The 24,684-nt window shown below is 44.7% G+C and overlaps 1 protein-coding gene across 6 annotated transcripts in view; it reads right to left on the bottom strand.

Moving 5' to 3' along the window:
* Positions 1–24,684, bottom strand: part of GPM6B (glycoprotein M6B) — a 154,235-nt gene that overhangs the window by 38,046 nt on the left and 91,505 nt on the right. For 2 of the 6 annotated variants that reach the window (XM_012532940.3, XM_004269675.4), the window contains exon 1: positions 4,233–4,675. The exons of 2 other annotated variants lie outside the window; for them this stretch is intronic. In XM_012532940.3, the coding sequence (XP_012388394.1) occupies positions 4,233–4,281 (49 nt within the window). In that variant the 5' untranslated portion in view covers positions 4,282–4,675. Of the gene's footprint in view, positions 1–4,232; positions 4,677–24,684 lie in introns of those variants that run through there. 2 more of the 6 variants (XM_004269674.4, XM_004269676.4) reach the window with 2 other exon arrangements.

A 24,684-nucleotide genomic window follows, 5' to 3' on the forward strand; every position in this document is an offset into this window, starting at 1 on the left:
GAGTATCACAACACAGGCCAATTTTTCACCAGGCCCAGTGAGGGGAAACTTACGCCACGGGGACACTGGCTATGGCACGTGTTCTCAGATACAGCAAGGCTGGTAAGTCACGTTATGAAGATTATCTACTTTAAGTTGGCGTGTACTTCCAAATAAGAGAGAAACACAATTTTTAACGTTACAATCTGAATTCAAGATTTCCACTCAATTTCAAGGAAGGCAAAGCTACATTTCCGGAAATGAGTCCCAATTCTTTGTCTAATGAATGAGTGAGGCCGAGTGTTTAAAAGGATGCTAATGGAAACTATAATATCAAAGGAGGAGAGGTATCAACTGGCTTGCTGAGATCTTCTCCACATTTAAATTTTCTAAAAAAAAAAAAAAAAAAAAAGCGAGCTGTATCATACCTACCACATATGTCCAGCACCATCTGGACGGCCCCACTTTTCTCTACAGCCTTATCCTCAGACACCCTCTCTTCAAATGTCCTCCCTGGCAGATTCTCATAGGAAAACACTGCATCTACAACCTTCTCCATACCATATGTATGTAGTTAAGTCAGAAAACGTCAGTAAAAATCTCAACATCAAATAATTCATAAATCAGCAGGAAGAGTGTAACATGGTAAATGTGTCCCTCTGGGTTTTTAGCCTATAGATCATATATTCTAGAGGAGTGCTTTCCTTCCTAAACAACAGTGACAAAAAGGAGGGCCAAAAGTGTACATCTTTTGCTACATTAAAAAAAACAAAACAAAAAAACCCCAAACACCTAAGACATAAAGAGATTTAAATGGATGTGTTCATTTTTTAATCAGGTCAACGATTTGAATTCATTTCTTACTTTGACTATGTCCTGTAACTTATTTTAAACTACACATTATTTCTGATTTTCTACATTTTTCTTTTTATATGTGCTTAGAAATTTAATTTGATACCTGGAGTTCTGAAATTTATTTGAGCAATGATTCAGAGGAGCTAAACTAGCCTGACAATTGTTTCCGTAGATTCCAATTTCCTACATATAATAAAAATAATTTTCTTAACAGATACTTAGGGTTTTTTCCATCCGATAGAGCAAGTGATTCAACTGTTTTTCTGCCCCTAGATTACACCCTCCCAGCGACTCTCGATGCATTGGTTTTCACAAATGAATTGACATCAAGTAATACTCGACAGGAATAGAAACCTCACTCTCATCTCTTTATTATTGAGTCCCGTGATCCAGTTGCTTTCATTCTGTCTTATTCATTTCCTCCACTTATTTCATTTCAGTTAATATGCTCACTCAATTCTCGACACTTTGATTTAATTTAATGCTTCCAATTTAAAAACTGCCTTTTGTAATAATTTGGCATTTCTTACATCCGTCTGAGAAAACCTTCTTGCTTTCTGTAAAAATTCCTGAATAACTGCTAAATTACTTCTTGTGAATTTCGATCATCCAGTAGGGTTCGGTGACAAAAGCTATGAGGCTGTTTGAAGAAACAGCTCTCTCTGTCCTGCTGCAACTCCTGGGAAGTGACACCAGCTGGAAAAGTTGAGGTCAGCTTATAGAGCTAAGTTTAATTTGTATTCTTAGTAAACACTATAATAATTATCTGAAGCCATTAATCTACAAGCTACTGGGTATTAGCCACTGGGTAATAATAGTCTAAATTCAGAGACAAGTACTGCCCCTACCACCGACTATGACAACAAATGGGAAAGGAAGAATGGGGGGGCGGTAAAATACATGTGCGTTAAAACTCTGTGGGAAGTGACAAAATGTAGAGGATTCAAGTTAGCAAATTAAATCCCTTGCTGAAAGGCTTAAAAGAAAAAAAGGAATAAAACACCCCACAGATTCACCCACTCAAGAATTATATAATGCATTCTCTGTGTCAAATTTGTACATGTTAACGTCAATGAAGTAAACACTGATTTTATAAATTTAAAATTAAATCTAAAGGAATCCTGGAGTGGCAAGCAGCTACAAACATGTTTATCATTTTATGCCTCTGTGTGTGCCTTGCATGACAACGGGCGAACAAACGGGGCAAACTACAAATGTGATACTCATGTGAGCTCTGACCCTGCGTAGCTGGCAGATGAACTTGTTCGTCTAGCCGAAGCTTAGTAAACAGGCTACCCTCCAGGTCAACATTTCTGGTGGGTCACGGGGCGATCACAACCCCTGCTGCTGTGGTCAAAATCCATCCCCTGGCCCGTATTCTTACTCCAGCATGTATTATACATGTGACGGTATCGTGCAGTAACTTGGTACTTTTGAATTACTTAACAAACAGCTAGTGTTTATCCATTTCGTAATTTTTAAAGTTCCTCCAGGAATTACCTTCTGCTTCTAATTTTGTTTCTGAAACCACAGCTAACGAGTTTTCATATACAGATTGCCAGGGATGTAGTGACAGCCTGTAGATTTCGGTATTAAATAATAAATATTTAATTGACATAAAATAATAGCACTCCGTAAGAATAAGTGATGGTGAGAACCGCAATCGCGTAGTAAGGATTTTACATGGATTTTCTGTCCCTTTCTTGCTTTTGGAGAGAAAAACGAAAGGTATGTTTTTTGCGGAGACCAAAGTGGTTTTTATCTGCCGCTGGCAAACACCATATTAACAAAAAGTGTGTTCTAAGCATCTGTTTTAGGGAAAAATCGCTACAGCTGTGATTGGCTTCCTCACAACAATGCTATTATTCCATGATTATGTCCCCCAAGCTTTGTCTCTAATCGTCACGGAAACGAGCCTTTAAACTTTTATCTCAGTTCCTCAACTTTATAAATATTCCCAAGTGTTTCTCTTACTGCTATTTGGTCATTCACGTAAATGAAAAAATATATACATACAAGAAAAGGCAGGGGGTTTGGGGGTGCTGGTTTTTGTTGTTACTGTTTGGGGGGCGGTAGGTTTGACGCAGGGATTAAGCTCAACAACTACCAATTTTACAAATCTAAGCGCTATGGACTTAATGCCACTGAATTATTCACCTAAAATGGCTAAAATGGCACATTTTATGATCTGTATATTTTATCATACTTTAAAAAGAAATTAGTTTAAAAAGTGAAACTGCTCTGTTTAGGAGAGAACGTTATGCAGGGATCGCCCTACCCAAGCACGCTGGTACGGTGAGATTCGTGAAATTGCCGTTTTGTAGGTGTAAAATGGTTGACTATTAGCAATTTCAGACCTACATATTCTTATATAAAACATACCTGTACCTCTATCTGGGAGAAGGACTATTGTTTAGTGACGGTCAGTAGATGTCAGGGTCATGAGAAATAACCCTAGCACGGGTAGCGTTTGATATAAAAGCCACTGCAGGCACAGAATATGTTCTTGTGCCTTTACAGCAGTCTGTAACTTTGGGTGAGGGAGATAAATTACAATGCAGTGAGATGCTCTTAACCTCACACGGACTGTGAGCTGATTCCACCGGATGGCAAACCTGAATCGCTCATTATCTAGGAAAAGACAAATTAATTTTAGCTTCTATTTTCTGCCACCTTCTTACCGCAAAACACTTTATTTCTCCCCGCAAAAACCATTCCGTATGTCAAGATCAGGATGTTTTCTAAGATGCCCTTTGAGGAACAGGACCTGTGTGGATTTTCCTCCCACAAATCTCCAAGTCATAGATAGCAGACACCCCACCCCGCACCTCCCCGCCAACGCCTTCCATCAGCACTAGCGGACAGAGCTGACGTTCCCTCTCTCAAGGTCCAACTGTAAATGGTTATTATATATCAGAGTCAGATACACGGAAATGGCAATCGTATTAAATACGAAAATTAGAGAAGGTCCAAAATCACTACCGCATCAGCGGAACCGAAGCGTATTTAATACGCGTGCCCCTCCAGTTGCCCCTTGGCATTAGCAGAAAGCAATGCATCCCATGTCCCTGGGATATAACATGCAGAACCTAGGACCTCAGTTAGGACTCATTATGGTAATTAAAACAGTTTCCCCAATCTAGCTACCCAAGGTGACAGATTGCGGACCTCCTTCTGTGCAATACCGCTTTCGGGAGAAGGGTTTGGACCAGGAGGGGACTGAAGAGAGGCTGCTCTATTCACTTAACATCAGCCTCCAGGAGGAAAACCACCGTGAAAGCAGACCAGGCCATCCGGATGGTTTCAGAGGCTATTTTACACGAGACGCAAACCGGGCTACCCCTTTTGAAGCCCCCAGTGAAAAGCTTTAAACAGGCTATTGTCAGAACCCTGGGTACCTTTTCTCTCTTGGCTTTGTTCAGTATTTTCCTCGGCTGCAGTTTCCATGGCTGGCTTCGTACCATCCACCAAAAATGCTTTGCCCGCTCCCCCCAATACACACTTCTCCCCTCCTCTTCCTTTTCTTTTGGGCCCCCCTCCGGCTCTTATTTACACCCGCGTGATTGAGAGCTTCTGTTCTTCACTACAGAAGATTACAGTCCCTTCCAAGATGCAGAAGTCTCGTCGGCGTCAATCCCCCTCTCTGCCTACTGGTCCAGAAAGATAACTGCCAGGCAGCCGTACGTCACGGAGAATCCGGTTATAAAACCGCCACCGCCTGCCCCGCCGGTGCCGAGTCCCGATGCGGCTCCCGGGGGGCCCGCGCCCCGACCGACAGGGCTGCGCCTCTGGCTGGCCTACGCGTGCGCTCCGGCTCCCTCCTTCCTCCTCGCCAGCTGCACCCGATGAATGCTAATTAATTCTCCCAGGAAAGAATAGACTTGTGACATCACAGCAGGGGCTGTGCAGCGGAGGGGAGAGAGCCCCCTCCCACCACGTGACTCAGCGATCGGCCGGTATGCGTTCTAGCAGAAAGCGTGTCTTCGCACAAGCAAACTCTTTCTTGCCCCTGGGACCCCTTGGCGGGGCATCACCGTTTGTTTTATTTCATTTACCCCTGACCCTGGCAGGATCTAGTCAAAGGACATGCCCAGGGTCTCCATTTTCTTTTTCTTTCTTTAACATGTGTCTTTCCGTAAGAAGACAAATATCATACGGTATGACTTATATGTGGAATCTAAAAAATGATACAAATAAATGATTTACAAAACAGAAGGAGACTCACAGAGGTAGAAAACAAACTAATGCTTATCAAAGGGGAGAGGGGAGGGATAAATTAGAAGTTTGGGATTAACATATACACACTACCACATACAAAACAGATAACCAATAAGGCCCTAGTGTATAGCACATGGAACTATACTCAGTATCTTGTAATAACCTATAATGGAAAAGAATCTGAAAAAGAATAGATATGCGTATATATGTATAACTGAATCACTGTGCTGTACACCTGAAACTAACAACACTGTAAATCAACTATACTTCAATTTTTAAAAATGTGTCTTTCACACAACCTCTAGCGAGCTAGCTAGGCTGACTATTAAAGAGGGAAGAAAATGGACATAAAGAGGAAGAGGACCCAAACATAGATTTAACAACAGCAATGTAGCAATTCAGCAACACAACCTGTTTCCTGGTCTACAGCTAACGTATGCGATAGTAAGAGAAACTTCAGCTCAAGCCCAATTCAAACAAAAGTACCCATCCCTATTTAAAAATAATCATAATATGCTTATTTTTAAATAATAATGAGTTACCAAAACAATATTATTAAAGTATTAATCATATTTTGGTGAATCCTTAGAATGAAAAATCAAAACAGAGTGGTTTTTCTTATTGGATGTGGTTATTTCTATACGGAACTTTATTCCTTAGAACCCCGAGGCAAAAGGCTATTCTCAAGAGCGTTCTAAATGCTCAGCAGAAAGCCTGTTGTAACAACGATACTGATCGCTGCTTTCACAAGTCTTCTTGCATCCCCAGATACTACTGGACCAATGTTCCCAGCCCATCTAAGCATATAAGCTTTTATCGTGGATATAAGCCATGTTTCCAAGCATCGTTAATTTCTGCACCATTTTTAAAGCATTTGTTTGACCCACTTACCTTCACTGTCCCTACTTAAAAGATTTATAGAAACTCAGTATAATACCCTCAAGGTCCATCCATGGAGGCTAAGTGAAATAGGTCAGACTGCGAAAGACAAATACCACTTGATTTCACTTATATGTGGAATCTAAAAAACAAACCAAACAAAATAAACAAAACCCAGACTCACAGATACAGAGAAGAGATTGGTGGTTGCCAGAGGCGAGGGGGATGGGGGGGTGAAATGGGTGAAGGACGTTAAGAAGTACAAACTTCAGTTATAACATAACAATAAGTAAGTCACGGGGATGTAATGTACAGCATGGGAAATACAGTCAATAATATTGTATTAACTTTGTAAGGTGACAGACCTTAACTAGACTTATTGTAGTGACCATTTTGCAATGTATACAAACATTGAATCACTAGGTTGTACACCTGAGACTAACGTAATATTGTATGTCAATTATACCTCAATAAAAAAAATTTCTAGAAACTCAAGTCAAATACAGGGATGACCACTGATAAGCACAGGGTGAAGGGTTCCTGATTCAGAACAGTCCACTAATTGTTTGGGTTGGACACCCATCTTAGAAGCAAACATAAAAACAGGTCAGACGTCACTCGCTCTTAAAAAATCCTCTCCCGGGCTTCCCTGGTGGCGCAGTGGTTGAGAGTCCGCCTGCCAATGCGGGGGACACGGGTTCGTGCCCCGGTCCGGGAAGATGCCACATGCCGCGAAGCGGCTGGGCCCGTGAGCCATGGCCGCTGAGCCTGCGCGTGCGGAGCCTGTGCTCCGCAACCGGAGAGGCCACAACAGTGAGAGGCCCGCGTACCGCAAAAAACAAAACAAAACAAAACAAAACAAAACAAAATCCTCTCCCAAGTTTTGAGGGTCTGTTGCTCAACACTTTAAAAAAAAAAATGTATAAGATCCTGAATCAAAATCCTCTAACAACCTGATCTTTTAATGCATTAGTTTGAGATAATCCCCGAAAGTCTTCTACATTCAATACCTCTGGCCCTGCTGAACCCGAGAAGATTTTGAAAACCAGTTCAGCCTGTTCCAATATTTTCTTTTCATTTTACATCTCATTTTCCACTTTAAGCATCCACGCCCACAATCAACTATCCCCTTAAAATATGGCCCCAGCCAACTTTATTGTCTCACCGTGAGGGGATTGAGAAGCAGGGCAGCCTACGATTTCAAACTTGCAAAAAGAGATGCAGATCTGACGTAACTAACCTGCAAAGGAAAACCTGATGATATGTCCAAACAGGATGGTCCTCAAACATTTTTGCAAAGACGGCTTAGATACATTCAGACAGGAAGATGCCAATTGTTGTTTTGTGACAGGATTGTTCTCCCTCAGTAGTTCAAGTGAGAATTAATACCAAAACAAAATTCAGTTCAACACAAAAGAGAACAATTATGATTAGCTACGTTATCGGGTTTTATTTAAAAAGTGTAATCATTCCATCAAAAGCAAAATCATTCAATTATAGAACTGGCAGAATAGAATAATTTGGGGGCGCTATTAATTAAGAATAGCGTTTTACAATGTTGGTGGAAGTGGGCAGGCAGAATATGAAAGACATTCTAAATTTAAGGGCAACTCTAGTTCTATATGAGTCATGGAAATCACAACCGCTGGACAAAATATTCACAAATTCTCCAGTTGATACTCTGATCTCCTTTTCACCTTGAAAAACTATAAACAGACTTTTCGTCACTTTTGCCTTATTCACAACTTTATCGTTTTCTTTTCATTAGACAATGAGTAAGCAGCCTCAAAACCTCACTGGTGTTTATGACAAATGATGTGAATCAGAAAAAACGTTAACAGCCAGAAAGAAAGCAGAGTATACACTGACAAGATTTCTAAGGTGTGCATCCATTTTTGACCAGAAAAACTGACTATGTAGAATAAATAGGATGGGCAATGTCTTCCAGAGCTGAAAATTATTCTTTGAGCCCACGCTTTAAGGCAGTCTGGTTGAAGGTACGAATACTTCTGAAAGCCAAAACAGGAATAACAAATACTGACACAAACTGGATATATTAGATTGAACCATACAAGAATGCTGATATTGACTAGAAGAACGGTAGTTTTCAATGGTTCAACCAGGTAACCCGTGGGCTAATGGGACACAGAGAACCCTTCTAAACCAGGGGAATCGAATCTGGTACGAGCACTATGGTATCCCAACAAAGGAGAGGAGGGGAAGGGGAAGAGGATTCGGGAGAAGCTTCCCAGAACAGAGTTGGCTACCTCAGCACGGTTAGAAACCTGCCGGGTAGGCGAGCGAAACAGTAAGGGCAGGGGAGGGGAGGGAAGGGAAAGATTATTCCCGGAAAAAGTGAAAAGCATACAAAAGGAAAAAGGGTCTTGTCAAAGTGTTGGGGAGATGACTTTCTTGACAGAGAGGCCAGAGCATACGCTGTACGTGGCAGGAGTGGGGTTGGATGGGGGAGGGAAGTGAAGGGAGATGGCTGAGCCAGTAGGTTGGGAACCAGGGAGGTTGAACACCCCACTAATCCTGGAGGCTGGCAAACTCATTCGAAGTCTCCTTAAAGAGTACAAGCAAGAGAAGGGAAGAGTCTGAACGAGGGCATGAGGACGAAGGGAGGATCCGGATGACGTGTGATTGGATACCTGCGCATGGAGTGGAAAAGAAGGGCAAAGGGCGGTGTGGAGTCTCTAGCCTGGGTGAGTGAGGGCTGGTCAGGCTGTGAACCAATGGGGAAACCAAACAGGAGGAAGACGTTTGGTACGAGAGCTGAGCGTGTACGGTTTCAGGGGTCCCAGGACGTCCTGCGGGAGCTGTCTAGGAGGCATTCGGGAACATAGCTCCAATGGAGAGGGGCTGACCAGAGACGAGGATCTGGGAGCCTTTGGGGTAGAGGTAGCCCTGGGAAATACAAGACGTCCAGTTCTGCTCAAACGTACCTTCCCAGGGGACCCTCCCTGACTCTCTTGCCTAAAACAGTAGCCCTGACAGGCTCAGTCTCTTAACCTGGGTTGGCTGTTCATTATGGCCCTAACCACAATCCAACACCGATCTAGCCATTCACTCACCCATTTGTCTCCCTTCGCCTAGAATATAAGCTCCTTAAGGGCAGAAATTTTTGTCTCTCTGTCCTCTGCTGTACTACCAGCTCCTAGAACAGTCCCCGGCACGTAGTAGGTCCTCAACAAATATACTTTAAAGAAACAGCAAACGACTAGGGAGAGATATAGACCACAAAGACACTGAGATTTGAATTTAAGGAACACTGGCTTTTAAATATAAAGGTAAAGGAAACACTCGAAAGGGAGGTAAAAGAGACCGAGAAGGAAAAATCAGAAGAGCCAGGGAATAAAGCCAAAGTGGGATGATGGAATGACAAAAAGGTTCCATGAAGGGCATCAAGCTAACAGTGTCAGATAGTGTTGAATACTGTAGGAGGAGCAGAAAAGATGAGGATGGGCACGCAGAAAGTGCCCTTTACCCCCAAACAGCCACTGGAACTTCCACAAGAAGAGTTTTAGTTGAATGATGGGCACAGGAGCAAGATTCCCAAGTCTGATCACAACCATTACTTTCAAGATACGAGGCTCTCATGGGCTAACTGAAATTTTAATCTCGTACATAGGGCTTTGTGCCTATGCCTGTTTCTCCTGGTCCATTCTGGTCACCACTTCGTGTGTGTGTGTGTGTGTGTGTGTGTGTGTGTGTGTGTGTGTGTGTGTGTGTGTGTGTGTGTGTGTGTGTGTGTGTGTGTGTGTGTGTGTGTGTGTGTGTGTGCGCGCGCGTGCACACGCGCGCGTTGGGGGGAATTTCCTCACACCACCAGGGAGTTCTCTGACACCAGCAGGGTGTGCTACAATTCAACTCAAGTATGACACTACCAGGACACAGCGTCAGACCCCAGAGATTAAGGGGGTCCCACAACACTGCTGCCCCATCCCCTGCCCACTTCAGACCCCAATCTCAAAGCCAGGTTGCTCCCTGTGCTTCAGACCAGCTATACAGATGGAAGTTCCAATGACCCCCCTCTTTCAATTTCATTCATTTGCTAGAGCATCTCCCAGAACCCACCCAAACACTTTACTTACTAGATTACTGGTTCATTATAAAAAGGATATCAAAGGATACAAGTCAACAGCCGGATGAAGAGATGCACAGGGTAAGGTATGAGGAAAGGGCACAGAGCTTCCATGCCCCTCTCCAGGCGCCACTTTCCCCATATCTTCACGTGTTCACCAGCCCAGCAGTTCTCCAAACCCAGTCCTTTAGGGTTTTTATGGAGGCTTCATTACGCAGGCATGATTGATTAAATGGTTGGCCACTGGTAGCGGAACTCAACCTCCAGCCCCTCTCTCCTCCCTGGAGGTCAGGGATGGGGGACAAGGGAGGAAGGGGAGTCGGGGGGCAAGACTGAGAGTTCCAACTCTAGTCACATGGCTGCCTCCACTGACAACTAGCCCCCCCCCTTAGGTTCCAAAAGTCACCTCATAAACAAAAGACACCTTTATCAGTCTCCATCACGGGAAATTTCCAGTGGTTTTAGGAGCTGTGTCCCAGAAATAGGACAAAGACCAAATACGTATTTCTTATTATAAATTACAATATCAGTCTCCAAGTATAGTAAATTTGCTTTGTGTTTCTTACACAGTCCTGTGATCCAAACAATTGATGGAAGGGTTGAATACAACAAGACCGAGATGAGAGAATCCTGTGACTGCCGCTATGGACATCATCCTGGACAGCTGACTGGTTGGTTGGTTGGTTGATTCATTCATTCATTCAACCAATATTCATTAAGCATCTACGGCATACCAGAAACTGAGCCACTATTCTCTTATATGACTATGATTCTTCAATCAACTGGGAATTCATCAAGTTGTCCAATGATCTACCTACATATCCTTATCCTACTCACATAGCTATCGATGAAGTTGGCCAAATGTGTACTTCTTTCTACTTTCAGAACTGTATTTTAGGTTTCTTCTGGTCACAGAATGACTCCTCAGTGGGGAGTCATTAATCACTAAGAAAGGAGGTTTCCATACTCCTTCAAACCACAGTTGACCCTTGAACAGCATGCGGGTTAGGGGCGCCAACCCCAAGTAGGTGAAAACCAGGGAGGTTTCTCCCTGGGGAGAAACACAGTGAGGAAGAGAATCCCCAGAGGCTTTAGGCTGAAAAGAAGGCAGGGGTTGAAGGAGATTTAAGGAGAATCAAGTGAAGGTGGAGAAATGACAGATCGAGATCACAGGAGAGGCGGAGGGCCAGCTGTGGGTAGGAGGGTGGAACACTTCTCCCACTGACGTAGGAGTGAGGAAAGAGGAAGTGGTGGGAAAAGGAAAAGTTTCTCTAAGATTTAAGGAATGTCATCTTCGAAGAGATGATGGTGGTGGCAGGGAGGTTAAAGGGCGACCTGTAAGGCAATGGGAGGGGCCCACTGTTACTTGATTCAGTTCACATCACAGCCCTAGAGGGAGGGAACACCAGCCCATGCTTCCATGATGTCACCCATAATGATGGGAAGCTATGACAGTTTTGGTCATAGCAAGAGAAACAGCTTGCTCTGAGTGCAGATCGCTTGGGGTCCTGAGCAGGGCTGAGTCTTCAGGAAATCAGAAATCAGAGGTCGAGCGAGGGAGATAAACAATACCCTCACTGTGGTTCCCATCACACCGGAGAGAAGTGGACCCCAACAGCTTGAACCACACTGAAGTCCAAAACACAGACGAGGACCAGATGATGGGGTTTTCAACTGGTTTTGATGAAAAAAAAAGGGGGGGGCAAGTTTCTCCTTCTTCCTGTGTACGCAAGGCATACATCAGGAGACAAGGCAGCTGATCCACTGACAATGTGCTTCCTGAAAAATTATCACATGCCGTGGGGAGCTGAGACTGCTCGTTAAGAGTGGCGCACCATCAGCGGCTCTCCCTGGGAGGGCTCCCAATGAACTCATTCACCGAGCGCGGACCAGCCAACGCGAACAAAGGCGGGTCTTCCGAGCCCCTCTGTTAGCTGTTCAAGTGTTGCTACGGGGATGCCACTCATGTCTCTGGAGCAATTCCTTCTCTGTTAGCTAGAGACCCCAGGGGCTAGGATATTCTCTTACCCAGAGGGAGCCTGTGGCTCAGCCTCAAAGCTGGGTGAATCGGGAGCGCTCCGTGAGGGATTTTCTCTACATCATGGCCAAAACCCCAACTCACGTCGTCTCCCCAGCTCTTCTCCTTTTCCTGGAAGGCAGAGCCCAAAGCCCACCTCCTTTAGGACGCCTCCTTGGTTAAATCTACCCACTTCCTCTTCCTCCCACTCTTCCCTTCGAACCATCCCTCTCTCTGTTACAAAGGCAAGCTCTTCGAATGGCAGCTGTTTCCATTGGAAAGACACGTAACCTGCCTTTACCTGCCTCCCCACACACGTGGGAAGGAAGCCAGACATTTTCAAATTCAAGGTTAAATCACAAGACATCTGGGCTTTGAAAATTCTCAACAGAAGGTGGCAAATTATGGGATGAGCCTGTCAGGGTAGGGAGAAAGAGGATGGAAGCCCTTTAAACCTGAGAACTCCAGGGGCATTAAGGAGACCTTATTCCTGTCCAGGGGCTACTTGGGCTGGCTTCTGGCCCTCAACATGCAGGAGTCGCTGTCACCTCTCCCTGATGGGAGTCCATGTGGGGATGAATGGGTTTCTATCTGTTGGGCTGCTGGGTAAAGGTGTTGGATCACAATCCCACTCCTGGGCATATACCTGGAGAAAACCTTAATTCGAAAATACACACGCACCCCAATGTTCACTGCAGCACTATTTACAATAGCCAAGACATGGAAGCAACCTAGACGTCCACTGACAGAGGAGTGGATAAAGAAGATGTGGCACATATATACAATGGAATATTACTCAGCCATAAAAAAGAATGAAATAATGCCACTTGCAGCAACACAAATGGACCTAGAGATTATCATACTAAGTAAGTCAGAGAAAGATAAATACCATATGATATCACTTATATGTGGAGTCTAAAAAACAATACACTTATTTACAATAATGAACTTATTTACAAAACAGAAACAGACCCACAGACGTAGAAAACACACTTATGGTTACCAAAGGGGAAAGAGGGGAGGAGGGATAAATTAGGATCTTGGGATTGACAGATAAACACTGCTGTATATAAAACAGATAATCAACAAGGACCTACTGTATAGCACAGGGAACTCTACTCAATATTCTATAATAACCTATATGGAAAAAGAATCTGAAAAAGAATAGATATGTATATGTATAACTGAATCACTCTGCTGTACACCTGAAACTAACATAACATGGTACATCAACTATTCTCCAATATAAAATAAAAATCAAAGGAAAAACAAGGTGCCATTTCAGGCAGACATATAGACTCCCACGTCCATCTTGGGGAACCAAACCCCTCCGGGCTCACCTCCAACAGTGCCCACTTTATATTGGTCCGGGCAATGGAAAGAATGAACAGCCCCAGGGGTGGGTGATATTTTCCCAATCTTTGTATACGTTCCTCTGCAATGATCACCAAGTCATCATACAAAGACTGTAAGCGCCAGCTACCAGGGACACTTGGCCAGTTCCCTATAAGAGCTACAGCGAAAGAGCTGGCTAGACGTGGAAAGCAGGGAGCAGACTCAGGGCCGTGTCCAGGGGCCCCACCACACCCCCCTCCCCACGCCACCGGAGATGTGACAGTAGCTCAGGAAGGGTAGAGAGAGGCCACAACTCAAGGAATGAGGGTCTCCTGTGTACCAACACTGCTGCAGGAACTTTAACCCATGCTCTTTCATTCTGCCCTTCGTGAGGGCACTGAGAGGCAGGCATAACCACCCCTCTTGCCTGCACAAAGGAACCAAGACCACAGGGAGCCAAAGGGACTTGGCCAAGCTGGTCAGAGGCCGAGCTGAGCACTGACTCAGGCCACTGGATGCCAAACCTGGGAACTCAAGAGTCAGGCAGCCACGACAGCGTCTAGGTGATCAGGTGCGTCAACTCAGAGAATCTGGGTCACCACCAAAGACTCACTCAGGATGGCCAAAAACACAGGGCTCCGTACATCCCCAGCTGAGGAAGGCTCTCACGTCTGTGTCCTTGCCCACCACCCTGCTAGGCCAGCTCCACCAGAGACCAACCTTGTGATACCACGTGACCTTTCTCAGCTTTGTCATCTGTTGAAAGGGCTCGTAGAGGACTGTCTTCATCAGGCTATCGTTAGGGTGGTGAAATCCTGCACACAGAGCCTCAGGACAGTTGTGTCCTACGTAGCACTCATGAAGGGCTAGTATTTCTGCCTTGTAAGGTCTCCACGCTCACACCACCATCATACAGGTCCAAGGGGGAGGAAGAGAGAGGAAGGAATAGCTGGTGATCCTCCATCCTTCCAGATCCTTCCCTGTCCCTGAGGAGTTCACTTCTATGCCCCTGTCTGGCCTGAATGGACTTCTAAGGACACTCCTTACCTCCACATCCACCCCAGACCCCCTGCGCAGGTATGGCTTGGATACAATGCCTGTGAATAAGCTGCGAACAAATCAATGGCACTGAGACGAACAAGGCAATGGCATTAAAAAAGATGTACCTCCAAGGGCGCTCTTTAGCAAACTGTCCAAACTGGTTTCTAGAATCTACACGATGTTGCTAATACCTGGGTACTCAAGACCAAACTAGATTTGCTTCTGATGCTTATTTAAAAAAAAAAAAAAATCATAGAGCCCTGCCCTCAGAAGGGCCTCAAGCTTGGTTTCACATGCTGCCGTCAGTATCTTGAAGTTCTTAATAACTTGAACTTTGAACTTCTGTTCTGCAAGTGAAAGCCAATGAGACAGTAGAGCATCGGTGTGAGCAGGGGGGGCTATGCGCTCCTTGCCCCTATTTGCATACAGCGTTCGCAATGCCCCATGCACAGAACACCCGCGGGCCCACGAGGCACGGGAAGAGTCGACCTGAGTACAAGGTGAGGATGTTCTGCCTACCACTAAGCGAGCACTGGCTCTGTCCCTTGCCGGTCATGGTGACTTGGACAACGCACGCCTGAGCCTCCGTTTCCTCATCTATAAGACGACTGGATAAGATGCTTTGCGAAGCCTGTCCTGGCCCGAACGCCCACCGAGCCTAAAGTGACCAGTTTGGCAGCGTGGTTATAAGAAACAAAAGACATCAGGTAAGGAGCCCTGCAACTCTCACCTCCATCACTCTTCCTATTGACCTAAGTCATTCTCTTACTGTGCAGGTCGAGTCATTTTTCACCTGCTCTAACGGACGCGTCAACACCCTGTGATGGATTCCACTGGGCTCCCGGCATTCTTTGGAGCAAGATGCCAACGACTCTTTCTTTGGAAGGACGTGGTGCAATTCAGTTTTTCTCAGCTTTGCTCTGACTAACCTGTGTCCTGTAGCCTCTCAAAGCAGTTACACGAAACTTATCTTCATACTGCTGGCAGCACAAAGAAAAAGGAAACCAGCAAAACCATTACAAAAATCTTTTATAATTAAATCTAGACCCTGTTAACCACTTGGAAATGTGTTTGGGAAGCAAAATGGATAAAACTTAGTGCTTTCCAGTAGAATATACAAACACTGAAGGTCATGTTCTAATGTCTGGGGTTTTTCCAAACAGAAATCTGGTAGAAAGTTTTAACTGAAGATTGGTTAAGATCTCTTCATGAATCGGGGATTATAATTTTTAGTACAACTGAAACATACATTTGCTTACTTTATACAATTAAAAACTAGGCTACTGAAAGGCTAGGATGGGAGGACTACGGTATTTGTCAGCCCTCGAACTGCCAGTGTGGGCTGAGGTAATCCGGTCGAGCACATCGCTGCCACCTTCCGCTCCTACCGTCAACGTGACCTTCCTGAAACCAGCTACTCAGATGAAGGACAATGAAATCCCAGACAGGCAGTCTCACACCGAGTGGTTCTGATAAACACACCAAAGTCTGAAAGCCACTGATTTACGGAAGAGTATGATTATCCAACATGTTAGCTTGACAATATTTCCAATTTGCCACTACCTAGTTTGACAGAGTATGCGAAATTTACTTTCTGATGTTACAATGCCTATTCTTACTAGTTCAGGGAAACACGCAGGATTCGTAGATACATAATTCAAGAGCCCTCAGATTAAAGTCCACAAAAACATCAGTGCCTTGGTGGATCAGCGGCGGGGTGGTCCAGGGTTGGTATAAAATATGAATTGCGGGCTTCCCTGGTGGCGCAGTTGCTGGGAGTCTGCCTGCCGATGCGGGGGACACGGGTTTGTGCCCCGGTCCGGGAGGATCCCACGTGCCGCGAAGCGGCTGGGCCCGTGAGCCATGGCCGCTGAGCCTGCGCGTTCGGAGCCTGTGCTCCGCATTGGGGGAGGCCACAGCGGTGAGAGGCCCGTGTACCGCAAGAAAAAAATATATATATATGAATTGCACGAAAACGCGAGCTATGTCATTTAGTCTACTGCTGATGAGAACCTACACTAAGAGAGACCAAAAACCACATACTTTATATTCACATTTATTCAAGTGCAATATTTCATTCAATTGCCTCTTCTGTTTCTATTCTGAGACAGAAATGAGGAGAAGTGAGATGAAGTCATTTAAGGCCCTTTACTGCACTAAAATAATTCATGGGCTCCGCAAGTTGGAAACCATTGGGATAACTTGAAATAACCATCCCTGCCAGGTCAGACATAAAGGATCCTAGAGCAGAGAAAAGGCAGCCCACACAGAGTACATCTTAGCGATCTCACTGAAATCTATCAATACTACTAGACGTCATTAAATCACATGCGATGACTTCTTTCTGGGGAATCTACAGACTCAGAGCATCTCAGAGGAAAAGGTAAAATCTGAGGAACAACCTCTATGTGGTCTCTGACGCCAGGCAAAGGACAGGGGCCATGAGGCCAACCACCTGCTGGGGAGGGAGGCACAGCCAGACCTGTGACTTGAGTTGTGTTCACCGTGACTAAATGGGAAAGCTGACGATTTTGCTGGAACGTAAAGGTTTGTCTCCAATCCCCAACAGTGTACAGCAGGATCCTGAAAGGGGGTGGCTGCATGCCTGCTAGAGATAATCACTGTGAAACCAGAGACGCTGGGAATTGAGACAAAAACTGTACTAAATTTTGAAGGCAGACAAAATAGAATTCTCTCTGATCACCGAAAAATCTCGAGATTTTTCGAGAGATGACTCAGGAACACTCTTAACAGGAAACTGTGCTTTCTAGAAGCCGGCCTAGAGGAACAAGTAATACCAAATGAACCTTTCTTTTTTTTTTATTTAAATATGTAATTTGTGTATTTAACATGTTTAAACAACAGTAAGTTAGGAAAAAACCTGCTTTCTCCCATGAACATTTTACGAATCAATTTTAGTCAAACTCTGTTCCTGCATCTTCAACTTTATCCATTCAACCAATCAGCATCCTTGTCGCCCCAACAGCACCATTTGGAGTCATGTGTCAGCTTCCCAGAGCCCCGTTGCCTTTGCTTCCTTCCGAGCTGACACCCAGCTCTTCTGAAAAATCTGTGGGTGACGCTGAGATGCACCCAGCAGACGACAAGTACCCACCGACAGAATTCACCACTTCAGACGGGTCGGGCAGTTAAGGGTTTCTTCTGAATGGTGGCTTCATTATTTTTACATCAACGGCATTCTGTACTGCTAAAAGGAATCTATTTTCTTTAAGCTAGGAAGAGTAGGGCAGGTGACTGTCATCCTCTACGCTGCCCTCATGAGCCATTTGATAAAACCCTTCCTGTATCTTGGGGGATAAGATAGTGGAAGGCTGGCAACACGCCAGTACGCTTTAAAACACTACGCTCATTCTGCGCTTTCAATCAACAAAATTTAAGGTCACTTAATCATACACTCAAGCGGAATCAGAATGGGCTAATGTGCTTTCGTTCAAAGTGGTTACTGAATGATAGATGCCAATTCAGAGAGGAAGGTTTCCAGGGCTGTGCCATTGGGCTTTGTCCTTGGTCTGGGCCGTGGACATGGCAATGTCACCAAGGGCCCTGAGAGAGCAGGCCACTTACCCTCATTTTACCACCAAGGCACTCAAGAAGGCGGCACAGGAGTCAAACAACCTAGAATTTCTTTACAGAAACTACAAGGAGAATTCGTTGTATAGTGGACAATTTTGCTCAATTCTTGTCTAATTTTCTGGCCCTGCTCAAGATAAACGTTACGCGCACACAGAATTCTAAAGCAGGAGGAAAATTTTAAAACTGTGTAGCTCTTCTCTCCCGTTTCCAGTGTGCAATCAGGAAAGACAGGACTACACACTCGGATCTCTTGACTCACAGCCAAACATGCTCTTGTTTTCACGTGACGCTCAGTTATCCAAGTAAATATTCTGTTAGGATGAGGCCCAAATGCCAGATCTGCAATGCACACACTAGACGGAGATAATTCTTCCTAAAATGTACATTATACCTTTGCAAAAACATGTTCACGTATCTTACAAGATACCTTTTAAGAGTAAATCATATTGGGCCAAGACAGAGTATAAGAGAGGAGAGAGACAACATAAATCTTTGGAAATCAATGCTGTTAATGTCAATTTATCTTTTTAATGAAAAGCCACTGATACACCATGCCATTGGATTAAGTATCTAATGCATGCCGTGGGCTTTGCACGAGAGCTAGGAATACTCAATAAAAAGTAACTGTTATGATGAATAGGTAAGACTGGAGAGGGGGTTGAAATGCTTTTGCACGAAGGCAGTAAAGCTCCAACATGGAGCTTGTCAAGCAGCCCCAGCCAGAGCGTAATGGATGGATAATGGTCACCTGCTCTACCCGCTCTCAGAGGATTCTGGGTAATTCCCAGCTCCCAAGCTGAGATCCCACTCAGGAAAGCAGATCAAAGTGCAAGGGAGTGACAGCGGTATATGACAAGAATAGATGATACATTTATAAAAAGAAAAAGGAAATCAGTGGACATCTCCCTGCTTGATCATTAATAACAAATTGGAACTTCTCACCAATTCTTGGAGCACACGAGTGTGACATGTTCCCCAGCTGAGAATGGATGCTTCAAGGGCATACGAAATGCCGCTAAAGCACTTAAAATGAGAAAAAGAATCCAAGCTCTTGTTGTTCAACTGCCAAAGGAGAAATGCCCACTAATGTTTGCAACAGCAGAAAAATAAGCACATTCTTGATTTCGGCTAATTCTCCAAATCCCCAAACGAAATATGAGTTTGCAGTTTTGTTTTTTTTTAAGTGCCTGATCCTAGGGGTTTGCATATAGAGGATAAATTGAACATGGCACTGCGAAACTGAAATGTATTTAGAAAATTCAAACATTTTTCGTTCTAATTGGCCATCCTGATAATTAGCTTGCTTAAAATGTCAAAAATCTTATTTGAGGGATTGGCTGTGTGACTTTTTCTGCTGCTCGGTCAGTCTCACAGGTAAGAGTGACAGGTAATTTGTCACGTTCCGTGCCAAACAGTTGATCAGTCAATATGTTAATTATCCAATGTATTTACTCCTTTTAAAAAAGTAATTTGAGATTCACTTTGTTATACAGCAGAAACTAACACAACGTTGTAAAGCAATTATACTCCAATAAAGACGTTAAAATAAAATAAAAAGTGATTTGATTATTTTTCACTAATTACTGCTAATCCCAGTGGAAGTATTCAAAGGAAATGAGATATGGATTTCAAACTCTTTAACCCCATGCTTGTTTTCATACATTCAGTGCAGGTAAAGACAAAAATGATTTCACAGCTTAAATTATTATTGCTAAAAATGATTATTTTTTTATCACTGTGAATAAAAAGCAGTAAACCTTTGCCTGAAGCGGTAACTTCTGAACTTTGCAGCCAGAACATTCCATTCCCTTCTCTTCGCCCTCCTCTTCCTCATTCATCAAAAATCCAGACACCTCGTTATTTCTCCATTAAAAACGTATTAAGGCTCCCAGTGGGAAATACACAGAAGGTGACAAAGGCCCATTCTTTCCTGTTTAAATACCTGCAATTTAATGTTAACAACACCTAAAACCAATGCTAAAACTTTGAGCTCAGTAACTCATTTGTTCACTTAGCACACATTTCTCACGTGCCTGGGATTATGCCAGGCATTGTGGCTTCTTATTCGAGGTGCAAGAAAGCTCTTGGGAGCAGAGGGACACACATTCACTTAGGATTCAGCAAATTTTTACCTACCCCCCCCCCTACACTCTCGAGGGGGCGCTGTCATGGCAGCTGGAATCACAGGGCATCTACCTGGGCGTAGGCTCCACGACTGATTCATTCCCCGGCGCAGGCCCAGCATCTGGTCCAGGGCAACTGTTATGAACGTTGCTGACTGGCCACCAAGAGGTATCTGGTCCTTGGCCACCCCAAACTCACACAGCCCACAAGCCACGGGAGGCTGTAGGGGAGCCCCGGGGCAAGGACGCTGATCTTGGTGGGCTGGGGGAATGGGTGGCAAGGAAGGCTTCACAGAAGAAGCAGCATCTGATTGGGTACCTGAGGGGTAAGGAGCAGAGGTTTCCTCTCTTTAGGAATTTCACAGAGTTTCTTTGGGAGTCCTAGACCCCACTGTAAAAACTAGGAGTTTAAGAGTTTCTCCACCTCGACCTGGGAAGCAAGTTACTCAACTCCTCTGGGTCTCAGATCCTCACCTGTAGAGCTAGCCCCATCCTATACCCGCCTTAAAGGGACTGGGAAGACGAAAGAGAATGCAGCCAAGTGGTGAGAACAGTTCCTGGCTACAATATTAAGCATTAAATATAGTTAGTTTAGATTGAAGCTAATTGTTTACACGTGCCTGCCTATTTATTTATTTAGGCTGCGCCAGGTCTTAGTTGCTGCAGTCAGGAACTTTTTTAGTTGCGGCGCATGGGCTTCTTAGTTGCTGCATGCTGACTCTTAGTTGCGGCATGCAGGTGGGATCTAGTTCCCCCACCAGGGATCGAACCTGCGCCCCCTGCACTGGAAGCGCGGAGTCTTAACCGCTGGACTCCTACACGTGCCTTTTTAAAAGCCGTCATCATATGACACTTTTCCTGTGTCGTACGTAGCTCCACGATGTACAGTCCGCCGGAACCACGGAGAACTCGACAAGCGTTCCGCGCATCACTGAGTTTCAAATCAGGGGCAAGAAATCTGGCTTCCAGGGTTTGCTTAGCTCTCAGTTTCATTCAACCTTTACATGCTTATAGTGAACTGGCTAAGCTCACGATCACTGCTAGTTGTGAAAAATGCTCAGCAAGACACATACTAGCTTCAGCTCCTGGGGATGCGAACCACGCCGCAGCTCACAGGTGTGCCAAAGCTGACTCGGAAGCGCATGCAAGATGTCACTCAGAATAACGTGGCTCTTAAACACTGATCTTATGCGACCTGTTGAAGTTAAAAAAATGTACAAAGGAAACATGTTAAACCATTGCTTTGTGATCTGTGCGCGTTTGAATGAGACCAGTCTTGGACTTGTGACCAGGAGAAGTCACTAAAAAAGGTGGCTGATCTGCTTCTTCACTCTGAGAGCCTTAGCCTACTATGACTTTAATCAGAAAAAAAGATTAATGGAAGCTGTTTATAGGCTGTGATTTTAACGTTAAAGCGTGCTCACCAGACCAGCGAACAGAACCCACAAAAGGGAAGACTCCCCCCCTTAATTTAACGAGAAAGCAAATGTACAGTCTCGTTAATTTAATACATGTGTGCATCCAGGTACCTGAGCTACTTCTTTGTAGGGGTGAATGAATGAATTCCAACTCTCGTTTCTATCCAATGAAGCTCCATGGCTGTGAGTAACGTCCCATTTTTACAACGCAAAGATTTCTCATGTTTTAGCTTTTCAAACTTTATCCGGAAGAGAAACAAAGACGCAATGCTTAATTTTTTAAAAAAAAAAAGTACATTTAGAGACCACTGCAATAAGGACATCCTATATATTCGTTTCCCACCTAAAGCATACAACCATCCATATCTACTAAGTACTCAAAGCAAACCTAGAATTCAATTAACACTCGTTTCCTGGCTTCGAACGGCGGTATTAAAACCATAGGACTACATGGATAGAATACACTACAGGTATAAATGACAAGTGTATGAACTGCCTCCAATGAGTCATGTGAAATTTCAATCTGGAAGCACTTTTGCAACCAAATGGCTGCTTGGTAACGCCTGTGTTATTCTTCAGTTATAAAATTCACACGTTTAAAAAACTAGCTGCGCTAAAATGTGTCCACGAGGAATTAAATCAATGCACTTCCCTGCCTAAAAATCAGCCAGTCGGAGTAAAAGGAAAATATGTTTTTCCTTTTGTGGAAGGAACCATTGCACATCCGGATACTGTCAGCTCATTGTACTGGCTCACTTGGCCACGTAAAAAAATCAAAGTTCAATGCCTCGAACTTGAGCCACACAACTAGTGATCCAAGGGGAAAGCCCAGTGAGTAAATGAAGACTCAACAAAAATGAACACAACCCAAATGGTATTACACCGTGCAGACGGGCTATGGGGGCCCATCTAGATCACGCTTCCATCACAGCCTTGGCATAGTAAAGTTTTTGCTGCCATTTCAAAACACTGATTTTTTTTTTTTCTTGACTAGGTGTGTCTAGGAGGTGGAAGGTTCCCCCCCTCCCTCCAGTCCCTTGCATTTCATAATTTTCAGCACACCGCCTCCCTGGGGGGGGGGGGGGGGCGGCGGGCTACTGTGCCCAGTGGGACCCACTCAGCTCGGGGGCCCGCACACCCCAGGGGCGTCACGGGCGCCTGGAGTGGCCCCTTTCTCTGGGCACAATAAGAGCCCTGCTGCCTCCCCCTCTCTTTATCATCAGTCATATCTCACCTATGACAGGCTCAAAAAAGACTCGGAGGGGAAGTGTGCCTCAAATTAGCATATTTCTCCCCTCCACACAATAGACGCTTTTAAGCTGCCGCTTTTAAAAAGCAGCCGAGAGAGGGGAGGAGGGGAAAAGCCAGGCTGTTCTTAGCAACAGTATCTAAATGTAATGATGTACCTCCCTCAAAGAGGCTGGTGTGCTTTTCCATTTTCTTAAAGTGAGCCTCTCCGAGGGCCTCAAAACTTAATATAAAATATTTACTGGGCCACTGAGTAATCCACATCTGCCCTCTTACTAAATTACAATTAAACTCTTTGATTAAAACATAATAATTATCCCGAAATTCCTCCTCCAAGCTGGCTATGGAGCGTGACATCGCCCTTTCTCTCAGAGAAACTGACGACATGAAGAGATCTGGTTATTGTAAATACTTATTAAGGGGGAATCCTCCAAGGGAACACCCTTGCCGTGTTTATTTATACGTTTCCAATCACCACTAATAAAAAGAAGAAAAAAGACTGAAAGGCATCGTGGATGCTCCGACTGCCCTAGACTTGACGAGGCCCATCACTTCACATCACTCGACCTCGGAGGCTGTCCCTGTCACCTTTGTCTTGGCTAACGGAGACTCTTAAAACTGCAACAGGCGCTACGGCCAACCAGACTGGAACGTTTGAAAGGTCATAAAAACATCAATCTAGCAAATCTCTAAGCGGCTGGCAAAAGAAATGCTGAGTGTTCCGTGCCACTGAACAGTAATTCTCCAAAAGACAGAGTCTCGTCTTAACTCGAGGCGGGAGAAATGAAGATTTCTCTGGCTCAGAATGAACTTTGCAATGGCTCTGAGCCCTTTAATAGTAACCCAGCACCATCAGGGATAACTTGAAATGACTCCCTCCCGCAAACTCCACTTCCTTCCCTAGGGCCAGGTGGGTGGTTTTCAAGGTCCCCCGGGGAGCCTCGGAGCGTTAGAGCTCTCCCCAGGGTCAGGATGGAGCCAGGCGCCAGCTTGGGCTAAGCCTGGCTCATGGGGAGGCCCTCCTGCCAAAAATGACATCGGGGGCCACCTGCTTTGCCTCCCAACCATGCCCCACAGAGCTATGGTAAGTCTCTGGCCTTTATCAGATGCCTAAACGTTGCTCCCGCCTTCAGGTCTGTGTCCCTCACACTGGGACCAAAGTGCGTCTGTGAGCATGCGATCCAGTCCCCAGTCACTGATCCTGAGTCAGCCCGTCTCTCTGTTTTCTCTAACTGGACCCCCAAAACCCTCAGCTCCCAGCTCCACCTTGCTTTCTCATGTACAGCACAGGCCCCAGCCCCTTTTTCTCTGTTAACTGATGCTTCTCTGGCCTGGAGGGTTTCTCAGTTTGGCCCTTTCCTAATACCAGGTCTTCAAGGCCGACTTAAAAACCAGTGTTCAAAACAATAGCTTAATTCTCTGTAATCGGAATCTATAGACCCAATGCAGTCAAGTCAAAATCCTGGCAAGCCTTTTGGTGGCTATCAACGAGCAGATTCTAGAGTTCTTATGGAAAGGCAAAGAAATGAGGACAGCCAGAGTCATTCTGAAAAAGAAGACCAAAGTCAGAGGACTCGCAGTACCCAATTTCAAGACTTACTATAAAGCGACGTCAATCAATGCAATGTGCTTTTGACAAAAGAGCAAACACATGGGTCAGTGGAACCGAACACAGAGCCCAGAAATAGACCCGCACACATATAGTCAACTGACTTCTGCCAAAGTTAACTGGACTGAGAAAGGCCATTCTTTTCAACAAATGGTGCTGGAATAATCGGATGTCCATAGGCCAAAACGTGAGCTTAGACACACACCTTAAAAAAAAAAATTAACTCAAAATGGATCATACGCCAAAATGTACAACTATAAAACTCGTAGAGGAAAATATAGGAG

This window comes from Orcinus orca, chromosome X (assembly GCF_937001465.1).
Source record: "Orcinus orca chromosome X, mOrcOrc1.1, whole genome shotgun sequence".
Taxonomy (NCBI): domain Eukaryota; kingdom Metazoa; phylum Chordata; class Mammalia; order Artiodactyla; family Delphinidae; genus Orcinus; species Orcinus orca.